General features: G+C 39.7%; 2 protein-coding genes across 2 annotated transcripts in view; one reads left to right on the top strand and one right to left on the bottom strand.

The window, feature by feature from the left end:
* Positions 1-2,452, bottom strand: part of LOC126281252 (protein king tubby) — a 47,054-nt gene extending 44,602 nt beyond the window's left edge. The window contains exons 1-3 of the mRNA XM_049980044.1: positions 2,314-2,452; positions 2,093-2,237; positions 1,910-2,011 (exon numbers count right to left, since the gene is read on the bottom strand). Coding sequence (XP_049836001.1) covers positions 1,910-2,011; positions 2,093-2,237; positions 2,314-2,355 — 289 coding nt within the window. The 5' untranslated portion in view covers positions 2,356-2,452. The remainder of the gene's footprint in view (positions 1-1,909; positions 2,012-2,092; positions 2,238-2,313) is intronic.
* Positions 2,453-2,522: 70 nt separating this feature from the next.
* LOC126281251 (RNA-binding protein 28) overlaps positions 2,523-19,483 on the top strand; it is a 103,346-nt gene continuing 86,385 nt past the window's right edge. Inside the window, exons 1-2 of the mRNA XM_049980043.1 lie at positions 2,523-2,835; positions 15,306-15,439. Coding sequence (XP_049836000.1) covers positions 2,826-2,835; positions 15,306-15,439 — 144 coding nt within the window. The 5' untranslated portion in view covers positions 2,523-2,825. The remainder of the gene's footprint in view (positions 2,836-15,305; positions 15,440-19,483) is intronic.

The following is a 19,483-nucleotide window of genomic DNA, read 5'->3' as shown; positions in this document are numbered from 1 at the left end:
GGCATTTCAAAGAAAATCCCATCTGGCCATCCACATCCAGGTTTTCCAGATTCCTCTAAATGGTTCAATGCAAATGCCAGGATGCTTATATTGCATGAGTGTAGCCAACTTCCTTCCACATCCCTCCCTAAACTGAGGTGGTGATCCATCAATGACAACCTCACTATCAATGGGACTGAGAAACCCTAATCTTTTTACTGTCCTTTTTAATCTATGAAATAGAAGATTCTTCAGGTGTGTAAAACAAGTCAAAACACACATTAACAAAAGAAGAAACAAAACGGAAGATAATAAAGACAAGGTTTTAACAATATGGCTATATTGCTTAGTGCTATTTGTGTTTATGCTAGTTATTTTTAATGCAGCAAATCAAAAGACATGTCAATTACACATATAGCTGCTGTTTGTTTTTTGTAGATACCTGAATATTTACATAGTTACATTACTGCTTTTCAAAGGAAATGGCTATCAACATTTTACGAGACTGCTCTGCTAATTATGTGCTGCTATTTGACATACATACAGTAAAGCCTGATATGTGCCACTAACAAAGCAAATATATTCAGTCATTGAATCTAGATCAGGTATTTTGTACACAGAATGGCTCTTGCGGAAAGTTTTTAATTTTCTTTCTGATTCATAGAGATTCCAAATTTCTTTCCTTATGTTAGCTGGAAGTTTGTTAAATACCTTTGCACTAGAGCACAAAGCTTCTACATTGACATACATACTCCACAAGCCATTGTATGATGCATGGCTGAGAGTACTTTGCACCACTACTTCAGTCTTAACCATAGACACTCCGACCTCCTTAAAAAGACATTCACAAGACTTGTAGTTATATAAAATAATTGGGTAAATGCTTGCAGAAAATGGGGAACAGGACAGGATTTCAAACAATAGTTTGTGCACTAATCAGTGGAGTAGGACAATACACTGCTAGATGATGTCTCATGGACAACTTGTATTTAGCAAGATCATTCCCAAGAATTAGATTACATATTAGTATTTCACCACAACTAAAATTTCGTATTCACTTTCCTTGGCTTTGCTGACTCAACCAAATTTTCACTATTAATAACCTACATGTAAAGCTGCTCTACAGGTTAGTGACATCATAAACTACATTAATAAAAACACAGATTAAAAAAAAAATAGTTTGTTCGCTTCTTGTATCTGGCTGCATATCTTTGTCATGGAGCATGTGACATTTACCATCTGTAAATGATCATCATCAGACATAATCCAATTTTAGCAAGATTTCCCTCCAATAAGAAGGTTATCTTAGGTTTCCTCTTTCTTTTAAAAGGCTTATAATACCTTTCTGACTGACGGCAAGGATTCTACAGAGAGAGTTCATGGCGGGAGAGGCCAAGAGCAGGAGACGGATACATGGCTATCAAAAATTAAATCGACTGGTAGTATGATCTTTTTGCTATAATGCCATTAAGAGCTGCAAAGTCTGACAGTTCATTTGTGAAAGTTCTAGTATCTGTATACAAGAATGTATCAGCGAGTTTGCTCTTTTTTCCCTCTGACTTTTTTTTTGTTTTAGTTGTGTGTGGTGCCACTGCCCCAGTAAGAACTTTAACAAAAAATTAGTGTCAACTTGTGTTTAAATGTTTTGAAGTAAACTATTGTTCTTGCAATGAATTAAATGTTTCAACACACGTCTATGCTACTCTGAACGATAAAGGTGTTGCCAATATATGACATATTTGATATTTAAAAGCAAGTGTTGTTATAACGGCCCAGTTTAATGACTCATATTTATTTCACTTCGTTGAGAAATATTTATTGGGCAGGTAGGGAGTAAAATGTTATCATCAGTATCGACGCACTGACAGTTATGGCTACGTGTGTCGTATCGTTTGAGTGATAAATAGGAATTAGACAATACGATTTTTACCGTTTTCCTCGCGGTGTGAAGCTTCTGAACCATTCGCCGGTAATGATATCACCAGATCTGGATTCCCTGGCTCCATTGTGAACTGCAGGGGCCCGTCATATCCTTTACGAAAAGAGGAACAAACATATGATAATTATTCAATATTACACAGTAATAAAAATTACAACAATTGTAAGTACAAACCATGCAGTTCTCTTCCTCGTGATGGGAGCGAAAGCCTCGGCTGAAACCCATTTGGGCCTTTAGCTGAAGAAGCACGGGCGTCTGAGGCTTGAACCATACCAAGTGTTTGCCTTTTCTGGCGCATCTTCTGTTCCATCAATTGACGCTGAATAACAAGAATTATTAGTACTTGACACAGTAATTACGTAGAACAATTTCACTGATATGAAACAACGCATTACCTGCTGCTCCAATTTCTGTTGGCGCAGATTAACGGCGCTCATCCTGGTTTATTTTGCTGAAACCATTCGCAACGAGAAACGTTAACTACCTGTCAACAAATTGTTAGTACTACCAATGACAAGAAACGTGAAGACAAAAATCAACATTGCACGCGCCAAAGATATAATACATTATACACAATAAGCAACATACCGAAAAAAAAGTTTCTAAGGTATTATTCTAGAAATATACGTAAGGACGGCATAACTGAACTAGTATGTAAAAGATGACAGAAAAACGTATAATTACATACAGTATATAAAGATCAGCTAGTACACGTACATGTTACTTTTCTAGTGATGTCTGCGGATCAATGTATCTTAATATAAAATCAGAGATTTTTATGAACATGGGCCATGTGGTTATTTGCGGTAAACATTCGTGGTGTTGTTGTTCTGCTTTTGTAATACAAAGTGGTTTTTAAACAAATATCTTGTCGACAGCATCATTCGTCCACTAACATAGACGTAGAATGGCGAAAAGTAAGCATTTTATATAATAAGGAAATGCGGTTCTGATTTAAATCACCAGTCTAAGATAATCGATAAAATATAGCATTGTACGTCTAATTTAACTTTATTGCTGAATTTATTAGTTTGATGATATTAGTATTACAATTCTATGTTAGTTACTTCTTCAAGTTACAGTTACGACGTATAACAAAAAAGCGTTTTGTTGACAGCTTTATGTATTCGATAGACGATTTTGTTGTCTACTTGTAATACAGGTGATCTGAATGAGTTATGTATTGACTGATGTAACTAAACGAAAAAAGGTTTTAACTCTAATACTTCCAGTCTGTATCAACAATACTTTTATGTCCTCTTAAAATAGTGTTTTGTGCAATAGAAAATCCTGCAGACGAACTTCGTTAAAAGTTCTAATGCACATTGTTCAAATGGCTCTGAGCACTATGGGACTTAACTTCTGAGGTCATCAGTCCCCTAGAACTTAGAACCAGTTAAACCTACCTAACCTAAGGACATCACACTCATCCATGCCCGAGGCAGGATTCGAATCTGCGACCGTAGCGGTCGCGCGATTCCAGACTGTAGCGCCTAGAACTGCTTGGTTCTTGCATGAAAATGAAAACTTTCTTTATACTCTGAGCTCTTTTTTTCGTATTTACGGGAGTGTTCTGATTCTCAAGCAAATTACAGAACGAATTGATATTTTTTGTATTTAAGAAAATTGAACGCAGTGACTTGATGGACTGGTGTCGTTGATATACATCAATTGGGACAGCTGAAAAATGTGTGCCCTGACCAGTTCTCGAACCCGGGATCTGTTGCTTACATGGCAGATGCTCTATCCATCTGAGCCACTGAGGGCACAGAGGATGGTGCTACTGCAGTTGGGAACACTTCCCTTCACTACTAAATTAGTGATCCCTTGGTGTCTCAGATTGTGTCCTATCAACCAATCCCTTCCCCTAGTCAGAGTCTACCACAATTATTATTATTATTTTTTAAATTATTAGTTCTGTTCAGTATCTCCTTAGTAGTTACAGTATCTACCCAACTAATCTTCAGCATTCTTCTGTGACACCACACTTATAAAGCTTGTGTTATCTTTTTGTCTAAACTGTTTATTGTCCAAGTTTCACTTTTTTAAATGGCTGCAGTGCATATGAATACTTCCAGGAAAGACTTCCTGTCATTCAAGTCTGTATTTGATGTTACCAAATTTCTCTTCATCAAAAATGCTTTTCGTGCCATTGTCAGTGTACATTTTATGTCCTGTCTACTTTAACCATCACCAGTTACTTTGCTGCCCAAATAGCAAAACTCATCTACTACCTGAAGTGTCGTGTGCTGTAACCTAATTCACTCAGCATCACCAGATGTAATTCGACTACATTACATTATCCTCGTTTTGCTTTTGTTGATGTTCATCTTATACCCTGCTTTCAATACTGTCCATTCCATTCAGCTGCTCTTCCAGGTCATTTGCTGTCTCTGACAGTAATACAATGTCATCATCAACTTCGAAATCTTTATTTCTTCTCCATGGATTTTAATTCCTACTTCAAATTTTTCTTTTGTTTCCTTTACTGCTTGCTCAATATAAAAATTGAATAACATCAGGGATAGGCTGTAACCTTGTCTCACTCCCTTCTTAACCACTGCTTCCCTTTGGTTACCTTCGACTCTTATAACTGCCATCTGGTTTCTGTACAAATTGTAAGTAGCCTTTTCTTCCCTGTATTTTACCCCTGCTACTTTCAGAATTTCAGAGAGAGTATTCCAATCAACAAAGCTTTCTCTAGGTCTACAAATGCTGTAAATGTAGGTTTACTTTTCCCTTACGCAGTCTTCCAAGATAATTCGTAGAGTAGTAGTGTCTCGCATGTTCCTACATTTCTCCTGAATCCAAACTGATATTCCCCAAGGTCGGCTTCTACCAGCATTTTCGTTCTTCTCTAAAGAATTTGTGTTGGTATTTTCCAACCATGACTTATTAAATTGATAGCTGATTAATATCCATACCTGTCAGCATCTTCTTTCTTTGGAACTGAAATTATTATATTCTTCATGAAGTCTGAGGGTTTTTCGACTGTCTCATACACCTTGAAAACCAGATGGAATAGTTTGTCATGGCCCCAGGGCCTTGTTTTGACTTAGGTCTTTCAGTGCTCTGTCAGATTTTTCTTGCAGTATCATGTCTCCCATGTCATCTTCATCCTCACCCTCTTCCTTTCTGTAATATTGCTCGCAAGTACATGCCCCATGTATAAACCCTTTGTATACTCCTCCTACTTTACAGTGTTCGCTTCTGGTCTTCGGACTGGTTTTCCACCAGATCTCTTAATATTCATACTGCTGCTTCACTTTTCTCCTAAGATCTCCCTAATTTTCTTGTAGAAGCATCTATCATTTCCTTGCTTCTGAACCCTTACATGTGTCCTCTAGCCATTCCTACTTAGCCATTTTGTGCCTCCTGTCAATCTCTTTTTTTTAGATATTTGTATTCCCTTCCATCTGCTCGATTTACTGCATTTTTATATTTTCTCCTTTCATCAATCAAATTTAGTTTGTTTTGAACAATAGTGCTGCTGACAAGATGACTCTGGCATATGCTGTTATTTTTATATATATGGTGCTGATTTTGCTTTTGACATTGACACTATGGCTGCAGTACAGTAGGACATTGTTTTTGTAAAACAGATCTGAAGGTGGTCACTATTGTCCAAAACTGGTAATCTGTTGACAAAAAGTTTGTGACAATAGTTGTAAAGTAAAGGAAATTTATTCTGTATTCAGGTCTCTGTTTTATTCACAGTGTCACAGTTGTGAAAATTCTATATCTCCTGTCTTATCCGATGATGTCGACTAAACCTTGTCTTTGATCCTCTGTTGCCTTCACTATTCCATCTCTCATAGATAATTACTCATCTTTTATTCTATTCCTTTCCCCTGTTCTTGTCAACTGTTGTGTAACGTTCCCTCTGAAATGCACGACAACCTCTGGTTCTTTCAACTTATCTGTCCCATCAGCTTAATTTCTAACTTTCTTTTGCAATTTCTTCTGTTGTAATCTACAGTTGATAACCAATGAATTGTGATAAGAGTCCATATTTACCTCTGGAAATGTCTTACCATTATATAATTGATCTGAAACCTTCCATGGTCTCCAAGTGTCTTCCATGTGTACAACTTTCTTTCATGATTCTCAAACTAAATGTTAGTGATAATTCAATTATGCTCTTTGCAGAATTTTTCTCAAGTGATATTTCACAGAACCCAAAGAAATCCTGATCATATGTAAAGGCTGTTAATGGCATCATTGTCAGTGTCCAGTCTCAGCAAATGAGACAAGAACTCAAACTGAGGGTAGCAAAGCAAAAGCGTTTAACTCCATTTTCAAATCTTCCTTTACAAAGGCAAACCCAGGAGAACTACCCCTGTTTAGTCTTCGTACCACTGAAAAGATGAACGAAATAAGTATTAGCGTCAATGGTGTTGAGAAACAGCTGAAAATTGTTTAAATTGGAGAAAGGTCCAGGGCTCGATGGAATCCCTGTCATATTCTATACTGAATTTATGACTGAGTTAGCCCTGCATCTAACTTTAATCTATCATAGATCCCTTGAACAAAAAACCGTGCTCAGTTCTTGGAAAAAGGCACAGGTCACATCCGTCTATAAGAAGAGTAGTGGAAGTGATCTGCAAAACTACCATCCAGTATCTTTGACATTGATTTGTTCTGGATTCTTGGAACACATTTTGATCTCAGACATGCATTTTGAACAAAATGACGTTCTCAATGTCAACCAGCATTAATTTCAAAAACATTGATTATGTGAAACCAAACTCACACTTTTCTCACATACCATACCAAAAGCTTTGGGTCAAGGCAATCTGGTAGATGCCGTATTTCTTGATTTCCAAAAAGCATTTGACTCAGTACCACATGTATGCTTATTATCAAAAGTATGATCATATGGGATATCAAGTGAAACTTGTGACTGAATTGATGACTTTTTGGTAGGGAGGACGCAGCGTGTTATCTTGGATGGAGAGTCATTGTCAGATGTAGAAATAACTTCAGGTGTGCCCCAGGGAATTGTGTTGGAAACTTTGCTGTTCATATTGTGTATTAATGACTTTGCAGATGACGCAGTTATTTATAATGAACTACCATATAAAAGAAGCTGCATACATAAACAGTCAGGCCGTGATAAGATTTCAAAGTGGTGCAGAGATTGGTAACTTACTTTAAATGTTCATACGTTTAAAATTTTGCACTCCAGAAAACGAAAAAACATGATAATATCAATGAGTCTGTTGGAATTGGCCAACTCCTACAAATACCAGGGTGTAGCACTTTGTAGGGATATGAAATGGAATGATCACATAGGTTCAGCCATGGGTAAAACAGATTGTAGTCTTCGGTTTATTTGTAGAATACTGTGGAAGTGCAGTCAATGTACAAGGAGATTTCGCACAAATCACTTGTGCAGCTAATTCTAGAAAATTTCTCAAGTGTGTGGGATCCATACTGGTTATGACTAACAGGTGCAACACGAATGGTCAGAGAGATACTGAAGGAACTGAACTGGAAGACTCTTCAAAATAGATGTAAACTATCCCGTAAAAGTCTATTAGCAAAGTTTCAAGAACCAGCTTTAAATAATTACTCTAGGAATATACTACATCCCTCTATATATGGTCACATTGGGATTGTGAGGATAAGATTAGAATAATTACTGCAAGCACAATGGCATTCAGACAGTCAGTCTTCCTGCATTCCATATGTGAATGGAGCAGGAAGAAACCCAATAACTGGTACAATAGGACATACCCTCTGCTGCGCACCTCATGGTGCTTTGCAGAGTATAGATGTAGATGCAGAATTGTACTAGGCTGCTTCATCTTCACCTCTGAATAATTACTACAGTCTACATACATACTGACAGTTCCTTGACGTTGCAGAATGTATCCTGCTGTCCTTCAGAAAAGGCTTCCTAACACTTAAATTGATGGCAGATGGCAACAAATTCCTCTTTTTCAGAAGTGCTTTCCTTGCTATGGCCAGTCTTCGTTTTATATCCTCCCTACTTTGGCTACCATTAGTTGTTTTGCTGCGCAATTGCAAAATTCATCTACTACTTTTAGTGTCTCTTTTCTTAATGTAATTCCCCTCAGATCATTTGATGTAATTCAACTACATTCCATTAGCCTTGTATTACTTTTGATCATTTTATAATCTATTTTCAAGACCGTATCCAATTTGTTCAATGCTCTTCCAAAGTTTTTATGTCTTCTCCCTGAACTTTGATTACTTCTCCAAATTTTTCTTAGATTTCCTTTGTTGCTCCTGCGAAGTAGATATTGAATGTGAATTTTAAAATTTTCCCGGCGAATTGACTGTTCAAACAAATTTCGGTCTTTAGCCGTTCGTCGTTCAATACTTCGCACGATATTTCAACTGGGCACCTGCCAGTCATCTTCAGGTGAGCCGTCGCAGACTGACGAAAACGTCCTCCGTTCTGCAATATATAGCGTACTGTAAATATTCTGCGCATATGTCGAAAACTTGATAGTTGAACCACACTGCCCGCCGGCAGTGCCCTTGCTGGTGGAATAGCGGAACTCAGTGGCCCTCTGCGTTGCTGTTTGCCACGGCCGTCAACGCACTCTGTCGTGTTCGATTTGAGCAAATCGTGGAGATGATGGGATTCCATGCACTGTCCAGCTGGTAGCCACTGACACGGTTTAACAGATTTTCCGCCAGTCGTATTTCTACGGATTCTTTAATAATGGAGTCCCAGAAAGACGTTGCTGTGGACAAAATCATTGTTTTCTTATACTCCATTGAATGTCCAGTAGAAATACAATGTTCAACAATAGCGGACTTGATTGGCTGCAAAAGGTGGGTGTAACGTTGATGTTCAGTGCAGCGTTCTTTCACGGTGCGTGTGGTTTGACCTATGTAAGCCATGCCACAGTGGCACGGCATCTTGTAAATTCTGGCCTTTTGTAGTAACAGATTGTCCTTAACTGATCCCACAAGGTCCGCAATCTTCGATGGTGGGCGGAAAACCACTTTTATGTGAAATTTTCGGAGGATTTTTGCTATTTTAAACAAAGTGTTGCCAACGAAAGGAAGAAAAGCTAAAGATTGTTCCAGCATGTTCTCCTCTTTATTCAGTGCCTGCTTCTTAGTTTTAACTGTTGGTGCCCTGTTAATCTGCCAGATGGAATACCCATTTTCGCTGAATACTGTATTTAGACCGAGCGAGGTGGCGCAGTGGTTAGCACACTGGACTCGCATTCGGGAGGATGACGGTTCAATCCGGTCTCCGGCCATCCTGATTTAGGTTTTCCGTGATTTCCCTAAATCGTTTCAGGCAAATGCCGGGATGGTTCCTTTGAAAGAGCACGGCTGATTTCCTTCCCAATCCTTCAATAACCCGAGCTTGCGCTCTGCCTCTAATGACCTCGTTGTCGACGGGACGTTAAACACTAACCACCACCACTGTCTTTAGATGGGTGAGTTCTTGAGGTAAGCTATCCAGATCTGAGACAGTATGAGCTCTATGAACAAGTGTTCTAAGCCAACTCATGGTTTGCGATGGGTGATGGCAACTCGATGCTTGCAGGTACAAATCAGTATGAGTGGGTTTCCGGTAAACTGAATGCCCTAGAGAACCATCATTCTTCCTTCGAGCCAGGACATCCAAGAAAGGTAAACAACCATCTTTCTCTATTTCCATGGCGAACCGGATGTTGCTATGAATGGAGTTGAGGTGATGTAGAAACTCCATTAATTTATCTTCTCCATGAGGCCACACTATGAAAGTGTCATCCACATACCACCAAAAAACTGTTGGCTTCAGGGCAGCTGATTCAAGTGCTCTCTCTTCAAAATCCTCCATAAAAAGGTTGGCCACCAAAGGAGACAGGGGGCTACCCATGGCGACACCGTCAGTCTGTTCAAAATATTCTTGATTAAACATAAAATATGTTGAGGAAAGAGCGTGCCTGAACAAAGCAGTGATATCAACAGGAAACATGCTACCAATCAGTGTCAAAGAATCTGCAAGAGGAACTTTTGTAAAAAGTGATACCACATCAAAACTTACTAGAAGGTCTACACTGCTAAGACGAAGAGCCCCCAGTCTATTGATAAAATCAGCTGAGTTTCGTATGTGATGTGAGCACTTACCTATGAAAAGTCTCAGTTAGGAAATCATATGTAGGAGCTCCAATGTTGCTCACTATTGGACGCAGAGGAAGACCCTCTTTGTGAATCTTTGGAAGGGCATACAGTCTTGGAGGTACACGACCATGTGGTCTTAGCCTCTTGATGGTCTCTTGCAGTAAGGAGGAGGAATTTAATAGTGCTGAAGTTTTCCGTTGCACACGTCCTGTAGGATCATAATCAATCCTCCTATAGGTAGAGTCACTTAGCAGACCATACATCTTATCTTTATACACACCATGAGGTAACAAAACAGTTGCATTACCTTTGTCAGCTTTCAATACCACTACGTCAGGGTCCTCTCTGAGATTTCGTAATGCAGCCCTTAAATTACTGCGTTGAGTAGGAGCCTTCAACAGAGCGCGGCAAGTTTCCCAAAGGAAGATGTCGTACAGCTTCTTCAACACCACTCAAAATACTTATTAATGGCGGTGCTGTAGGTGTAGGTGCAAAATTGAGTCCCTTGCTTAATACAGACAGCGTAGCGTCATCCAAATTCTTCTCCGTGAGATTGACAATGGAGCGTCGTACCATTATCCCTTCTGGCGACGGTTTTTGTGGCAACAGTCGATCAAATTTTGATATCTGCCGACAATTAGCATCATTGTGGATCCACTCGAACTTGGCCGAAGTCACTCCATCAACCCAGTCTCATGATACAGGAGAAAGATACCTTGCAACCTTCAGATGTAACTGGTAAAGTTCTGCTGAAATAGCATCTAACCTTCATCTTGTATGGTAGATCCTCTCTTTGACAATAGCATGACTAGCCTTCTCAGTAATCTTCTGTGCAGCAGCGGTCTTAATGAAATGAGTCACTCTAGCAAATTTTGGTATAATGCCATGGTCCCGACATCTCAATAAAAAGGTTAACGAACTTAAAAGCTTTGCTTTTTTACCACATAGCTTCTCGAAACTTCGGATATGTGAGGCCATCTCCTTCCCGTAAAGGCGTCTTATGCGAATTTTAAAATATTGAATGATTTTGGTGATACATTACAGCGCTTTTTCGCTCCCACTTGTTTTCAAGTCCTTTGACTATTTGTAACTACAGTCTGGTTTCTCTGCAAGTTGCAAATAACCTTTAGTTCCCTGTATTTAATCCCTGCTACATCATCATCATCATCATCATCTTTGACAGTTTACAGCCTCTAGCCGGGTCTGTATAGAACATAGGCTTCTCCATAGTCTTCTGTCTTGCCACCATCTCTCTGTCTTCACCTTGGTCCAGTCTTCTCCTTTCTTCTGGACGCATTACTCTACTCCTTTCAGTCTTCCTCTTGGTCTCTTTCCTTCCAGTTTTATCTCCTGTATCCTCCTGGGTATCCTCATCTCCCCCATTCTCTTAACGTGTCCATACAATCTCAGCCTTGATTTCTCTATCTCCTCCTGTAATGGTTTCACCTTCATTAACTGTCTGATCCTCTCATTTCTTAACCTGTCTATGTTTGTCACTCCACTACTATTTCTCACTACCTTGTATGTTGTTTTTCTCTCTTCCTTTCATAACCAAGGTTTCTGATGCATATGTCAGGATCGGGACATAGTATGACTGGTATATAACCTTTTTACTGATTTGGGGTACGTCCTTGCTCCATATCAGTCTTCTGACACACTTCTAAATGCTTCTGGTTTTCTCCCCCACTCGTTTATTTCTCTGTTGTTTCTTCCATCTTCGTGTATCAGGCTTCCTAGATACTTGAAACTCTCCACTCTCCTCAATTGTTCCCCACCAATTGTTATTTCAGTTGTTCCTCTCTCCTTCTTTCTTGTTGTGATAGTCATCTCATTCTTACTTATACTAAATTTCATCCCGTATTCTTGTACTTTTTGTTCCCAAACATCCAACTGCTCTTGTACTTCCCCCACCTTATTCCTCCAAATCATCAGATCATCTGCAAACACCATGGCTTTCATCTTCCTTTCACCAATTACTTGTGCTCATGTACTCATTAAATCATCCATCACTACAATGAAGAGTAATAGTGAAAGTGCACTTCCCTGCCTCAAGCCATTCTTCTGTTCAATCCAAGCTGATCTTTGTCCTCCCACTTTCGCACAGTTCACACTTCCATGGTACATTTCCCTAATCCTCCAAATAATCTGTTTTGCTACTCCTCCGTTCTCCAGGGCTTTCCACACTTTGCTTCTACGTACACTATCATAAGCTATTACAATGTCCAGGAAGGTCATTATTGATCTATTCCATATTCATAGTGCTGTTCTTGCAGTTGTCTTACAGCAAAAATTAGACCCACTGTGGACCTTCCTGTTCTGAAGCCATGTTGCTCTTCTCTCAATCTTCTTTCCAATCTTGCCCGAATTCATGATTCCAAAATTTTCTCAAAAATCTTTGTACAATTACTCATTAACGTTATCCCCTGATAGTTCTTGCACTCTTTCCTATTTCCCTTCTTAAAGATTGGGACAATTATTCCCTTTTTCCAGTCTTCTGGGATCATCTTCTGTCTCCACACAATTTTCGTTACTCGGTATAGCGATTGTGTCCCCACCTCTCCTGCTGCTCTCACCTTCTCTACACCTTCTCTACACTTAGCTCATCCAGACCTGGTGACTTCCCTCCCTTCATCTTTCCCAATGCCTCTTCCACTTCTCTCCATGTAAGGTCTTTTTCTATTTGCTTCTTCTCCTCTTTTTTCTCCTCGTCTTGTTCCTCCTCATCCAGGTCTCCATTCGGGTTCAGGAGTTATTCAAAATACTCCTTCCACGTATTCTTGAGTTCCTCCATGTTCTCAACATCTTGTCCACATTTGTTCATCATTTGAGCATAATCTGTCATACTGTTCTTCCCCTTACTTTTAATCATCCCATATTACACCTTTTTCTGAACCTTCACCATCCTCCGTCATACTGGTCCACTGTTCCATCCACTTTATTTTTTCCTCTGCCACCTCTCTTTTTGCGTATTTCTTTCTTGCCTGACATTCTTTTCTTGTCTCTACTGTTCTCTTCTGGAACCATACCATAAAGGCTCTATTCTTCTTCTGTACTATATCCTTTGTTTTATCATTCCACCAGGGTGTTTCTTTCCATCTCCTTTTGTTGCTTGTCCTCCCACGTATTGCTTCTGCTGCACTTATTAATGTTCGCTTAAATCAACCCCATTCCTCTTCTACCATTTTTGGTTCATCCTTTGCAATGCTTTCCTTTATTACTAGTAGGTACTGTAGCCTGCTTTCTTCCTCCTTCAACTTCCATACCTTCATACGTTTTTCCTGGTTTTCTGTCCTTTTAATATCTTTAGTCCCTCTCAGGTTCATTACTAGCAAATGGTTGTTGCTATCCAAGGCCTCTGATGGTATTACCTTAATGTCAATGATGATCCTATTCATCTCACTATCGTACATGAACTAATGAACTATCAACTTTCTCTTTAAGGCTTGACTGTACTCTCTTCCTGAACCAAGAGTTCCCAACCAGCAAGCCATTCCTTTGACTAACTCCTCATTTCGACAGCCGCAGCCCTCTGGCCCAAGCACATTTTCACAGCCTAGTCTTTCTCTTCCAATGTTTGCGTTTAAATTCCCCATTACTACCATATTCTTTGTTCCCGTCTGCTTCTGCATTTCCCTTTCAAACTCTTGCTTCCCCTCAGAAGTGCAATCCACCTGCTGCGCATACACTTGTATTACCTCTATGGTTCTGCCCTTGAGTGATATTTTGGTCTTCATCATCTTATCACTTATTCTCTTCACTTCCACTTTTAATCCATCTCTTACTACTATTCCAACTCCATTTCTCCTTCCCTCCTCATTTCCACTCCAGTACAATCGGTAGCCATTCCTCAGTTCTTTCCTTCCTTCTCCTTTCCATCTCATTTCAGCTAACCCCAATAGGTCTAACTTCTTTATTTCCATCATGTCTACCATCTCTTCCACCTTTCCAGTCAATGTTTGTATATTTAATGTTCCAGATCTTAGTCTTTGTTTGTAGCCAGTTCATCATTGATTAAATCCATCCTTTCCAAGGCCCGTCCTATTTTTGAAAGCAGAAATCATAATCCACTACTGGCTTGCTGGACCTATCATAGCTTCATCGGAGCCCCGATATCTGCCACTTTTCAGGGTTCCTGTAGGACCTCCACAGCTACCATAGCAGTCCCGGGGCACACACTGTACCTCACTTCTACAGGCAATCTCCTACTTCACGCCATTGCCCATCTCCCACGACTAGGATGAGTGGTTGGATCTACATAATTAATAAAGTGCATCTCTGTCAACACAGTAAAATAAATAAATAAAAAAAGACTTTGTATATGTCTAGAAATATTATAAATTATATAGTTTTGCCTCTCTTTAACCTAACCTATCTTCTGAGATAAGTCGAAAAGTCTTCCTCTTAAGCAGCTTCTACAAGTTTTTTTTTCCCATTCTACTGTGAATAATTTGTTTCAAGTATTTTGCTAACATGAGTTATTTGACTGATAGTTCAGTAAAAGTCATTCCTGTTGACACTTGCTTTCTTTGGAATTGGAACTATTACATTCTTCTTGTAATCTGAGGGTATTTTGCCCACCGTGTATAGCTTGCTCATTAGATGGAATAGTTTGTCATGGCTGGCTCTCCCAAGGATTTTTTCAAGTCTTATTTGTGTGAATATCTTAAGTTGGGCCCCACACAAGCAGTTTTTCCAGAATCCATGCTAATTCTTTTTCAGTTTTGTGATTGGTGACTCCATGCCTGATTGGTGTGTTTCTTTTTAGATCTTTATCTTTTTTTACTTTGCATCTTATGGGTTACGATCTACTTTGAATTCAAAAGTGTTTTAGCACTGTCATGTTTTCTAGAGTTTCTTTATTGTTTGGTAAAACATACCCAGTTTCATTGTGAGCCCTATTTGCTCCTCACCAAATTATTGTTGTATTAGATTAAAGCTGAAAGGAGGACAAACATGCTACTCTTTTCTGCAGGTAGTACTAACAGGTGACCACTTTAATTTCTGGCCCATGTCCTAAGTTTTCCGTTGAAGAAATTTCTTTATTTTTTGTAATTCTTTTGAATTAAAATCCCCTGTTATCATAGTATAGTATGTTAATATAAGAATTTCTTACTGTCCCGGTATTGATGATATCATCAATAATATACCTTTGTTTTGTGAAATATATACCATGAGAGTAACTTTTTTTTTGTTTCTTATGTGTAGATTGCAATTTTCATTTTCATGTTTTGAATAAAGATAGTATGAGTTTGAAAATTTGCATTTATATGTGTGTGAATGTTTTCAGAAGGGAAGATCAGATCGAAGAATGCAACATTTAAGCCAAAGAAAAAGTCAACCAACCTCATTAACAGAGATTTGAAGAAATGGAAACCAAAGAGTAAAGTTGGAAGGATTGTTTTAAAAAACTTGCCATTTAAGGTATTTCATAACAGTACTATAGCTTCTGTGACAAGCAAACTATTTTGTTGCTGCCTGTAACAAGCAGTCAGTTTCTGTTTCTCTTCCAGTGATGCAGACTATTAACTATAGTAGAGTATTAATTATTGTAGATTATGATTGTGCTATTGTGTTGATTTATACACTATTGATTTTATAACCAGGATACAATCTGTCACATTAATTGTAACAAAATGAAACTTGTGGTTTCATAGCAGTAAGTTGAAGTAGTTGCTTAAATCCACACTGTAGCGGCACCACTGTTTAGGAGATGGAAAGTTAGTTTCTTGCAATATTCAGAGCACAAGTTACAGCCAGGTGTTGGCCGGATTGCAGTAAGTTACGCATACCAGCAGTTGCGAAGGCAAATAGAGGCCACAGGGGTGTAGAACTGCCGGAGAGAGCACACACAGCGGTTTTCATGGTGCAAGCCAAGAAGAGGGCCACTGGCCAACCTAAGTGTTATGTGTACATGACGTGAACTGTGTGCTTGGCAAAACAGAGGTGCACAGCCAAGTATAAATAGGTGTCATTTTCTAACGAGATTCATTCAAGTGTGGCAGCTCTCCTGGATGGTGAGGTGTGTCACACCGCCGGGTTACACGGATGGGGCAACAGCGTCCCAGTCCATGGCGGGTCATTAGTTCAACCCTCTGAGGCCGACGCAGAGTCTGCTTCGAACATCACACAAAACATCACCCCTATCCTAAACGGTGGTGCCGCTACAATCCTTTTTCTTGCACAATCACGTACAAAAGCAATACTGAAGTCACTGCATATAACTAATTTATGCTGCTTCCTATAAAGTGAGCCAAAAACCCTCTCTAGCTTGAGCAGAAATGCTCTGAAGTCAGAGTTGAGGACCTATAAACAACAACAATTAGAAGTTTAGTTTCACTAAATTCAACTGCCCTTGGACAACATTCAGTGCCTGTTCAGTGCAGTGCCATGATACGCCTACGGACTCAAATGGAATACTGTTTTTTATGTACATGGCCACTCCCCCCCCCCCCCCCCCCCCCCCATTCTGTCAAGAACTCCTTGAAAAACAGCCAGCTAATCTGTATCCTGGTAAAGGAAGCCTCTGAATTGTCAAATTATTTAAGTGGTAGTCTGATAAACCAATAATGTCAGAGTCAACATCTATAAGCATTTATGTCTAAGACCTCTTATATTTTGATGAAAAATGCTAATTCCTTCCGTATTTGGATACATGACCACCTCTGAAGGTGAACCCTTTGTTACAGCAATTTCCTTTAAGCAAGAATACCTATCAGCCGTCTGGACCACTTCAGCAAAGAATCCCTTCTCTGGCTAATACTCAGTCACTCACCTTATTTCTTAAATGCTACCTGAACCATGGAATCAACCCTATTAGCCTAACTATAAAAATTCTTTTCTATGGATCCCACCACTCTTATCACAATGACCTTCACCTTTTCAGATTCTGTCAGACCATGTCCCTCACAAACCTGGTGCTGCAAAAACATATTTCCATGGCATAGGGTTCCCAGAACCACTCTGCTCCCTCCGCAAGATACTGCTTCCGTGCAATATCTAGTTTATATATCACATCTCTGAAACTGAATCCCTTGCTCTCCTGCACCAGCATTCCTGACACCACCTTCGTAGTAAGTTATCAAACCTGATGATATCCTGCTGTTGCCACTATCCAACCCCTGTACTTACCACAGTGTATCTCCTCGTCAACCCCTCATAATGCCCAGACCCTGCCTAGCTGACATTTACAACTTTCCGCACACATCCCCCAAAACTCCCTACAACACTACACCAAATCTAGAGCCAAAATGATTTGGGAACACCATTGTTAATCTTTCCACCAAAAACCGCAGCCTGACAGGAGTCTCAGTCCTATCTAATTGGCCTACTCTCCCTCTTCCAATTCCAGCAATGAAAACACTTGTTCCAAGCCAACTTGATCTCAGCATGTTATAGTCTTAGGTGGACATTTCAGTTTACCAGATATAGACTGGGACACTCAGATGTTTAGAATGGGTGGTAGGGACAGAGCATCGAGTGACATTATACTGAGTGCACTGTCCGAAAATTACCTCGAGCAATTAAACAGAGAACTGACTCATGGAGATAACATCTTGGACCTACTGATAACAAACAGACCCAAACTTTTCGACTCTGTAAGCGCAGAACACGGAATCGGTGATCATAAGGCCATTGCAGCATCCCTGAATATGGAAGTAAATAGGAATATAAAAAAAGGGAGGAAGGTTTATCTGTTTAGCGAGAGTAATAGGAGGCAGATTTCAGACTACCTAACAGATCAAAACAAAAATTTCTGTTTCGACACTGACAATGTTGAGTGTTTATGGAAAAAGTTCAAGGCAATCGTAAAATGCGTTTTAGACAGATACGTGCTGAGTAAAACTGTGAGGGACGGGAAATACCCACAGTGGTTCAACAACAAAGTCAGGAAACTACTGTGAAAGCAAAAAGAGCTCCACTGCAAGTTTAAATGCAGCCAAAACCTCAAAGACAAACAGAAGCTGAATGATGTCAAAGTTAGCGTAAGGAGGGCTATGCGTGAAGCGTTCAGTGAATTCAAAAGTAAAATTCTATGTACCGACTTGACAGAAAATCCTAGGAAGTTCTGGTCTTACGTTAAATCAGTAAGTGGCTCGAAACAGCATATCCAGACACTCTGGGATGATGATGGCATTGAAACAGAGGATGACACGTGTAAAGTTGAAATACTAAACACCTTTTTCCATAGCTGTTTCACAGAGGAAGACCGCACTGCAGTTCCTTATCTAAATCCTCGCACAAACGAAAAAATGGATGACATTGAAATAAGTGTTCAAGGAATAGAAAAGCAACTGAAATCACTCATCAGAGGAAAGTCCACTGGACCTGACGGGATACCAATTCGATTCTACACAGAGTACGCGAAAGAACTTGCCCCCTTCTAACAGCCGTGTACCACAAGTCTCTAGAGGAACGGAAGGTTCCAAATGATTGGAAAAGAGCACAGGTAGTCCCAGTCTTCAAGAAGGGTCATTGAGCAGATGCGCAAAACTATAGACCTTATCTCAGACATTGGTCTGTTGTAGAATTTTAGAACATGTTTTTTGCTCTCGTATCATGTCATTTCTGGAAATCCAGAATCTACTCTGTAGAAATCAACATGGATTCCGGAAACAGCAATCATGTGAGACCCAACTTGCTGTATTTGTTCATGAGACCCAGAAAATGTTAGATACAGTCTTCCAGGTAGATGTCATTTTCCTTGACTTCCGGAAGGCGTTCGATACAGTTCCGCACTGTCGCCTGATAAACAAAGTAAGAGCCTACAGAATATCAGACCAGCTGTGTGGCTGGATTGAAGAGTTTTTAGCAAACAGAACACAGCATGTTGTTCTCAATGGAGAGACGTCTACAGACGTTAAATTAACCTCTGGCATGCCACAGGGGAGTGTTATGGGACCATTGCTTTTCACAATATATATATAAATGACCTAGTAGATAGTGTCGGAAGTTCCATGTGGCTTTTCGCTGATGACGCTGTAGTATACAGAGAAGTTGCAGCATTAGAAAATTGCAGCGAAATACAGGAAGATCTGCAGTGGATGGGCACTTGGTGCAGGGAGTGGCAACTGATCCTTTCCATAGACAAAGGTAAAGTATTGCGAATACATAGAAAGAAGGAGCCTTTATTGTATGATTATATTATAGCGGAACAAACACTGGTAGCAGTTACTTCTGTAAAATATCTGGGAGTATGCGTGTGGAACGATTTGAAGTGGAATGACCATATAAAATTAATTGTTGGTAAGGCGGGTGCCAGGTTGAGATTCGTTGGGAGAGTCCTTAGAAAATGCAGTCCATCAACAAAGGAGGTGGCTTATAAAACACTCGTTCGACCTACACTTGAATATTGCTCATCAGTGTGGAATCCGTACCAAGTCGGGTTGACAGAGAAGATCCAAAGAAGAGCGGCGTGCTTCGTCACAGGGTTATTTGGTAAGCGTGATAGCATTATGGAGATGTTTA

Source organism: Schistocerca gregaria, chromosome 7 (assembly GCF_023897955.1).
Source record: "Schistocerca gregaria isolate iqSchGreg1 chromosome 7, iqSchGreg1.2, whole genome shotgun sequence".
Classification (NCBI taxonomy): Eukaryota; Metazoa; Arthropoda; class Insecta; order Orthoptera; family Acrididae; genus Schistocerca; species Schistocerca gregaria.
The sequence above is the reverse complement of the archived record's forward strand: the minus strand, read 5'-3'. Positions and strand labels throughout refer to the sequence as shown.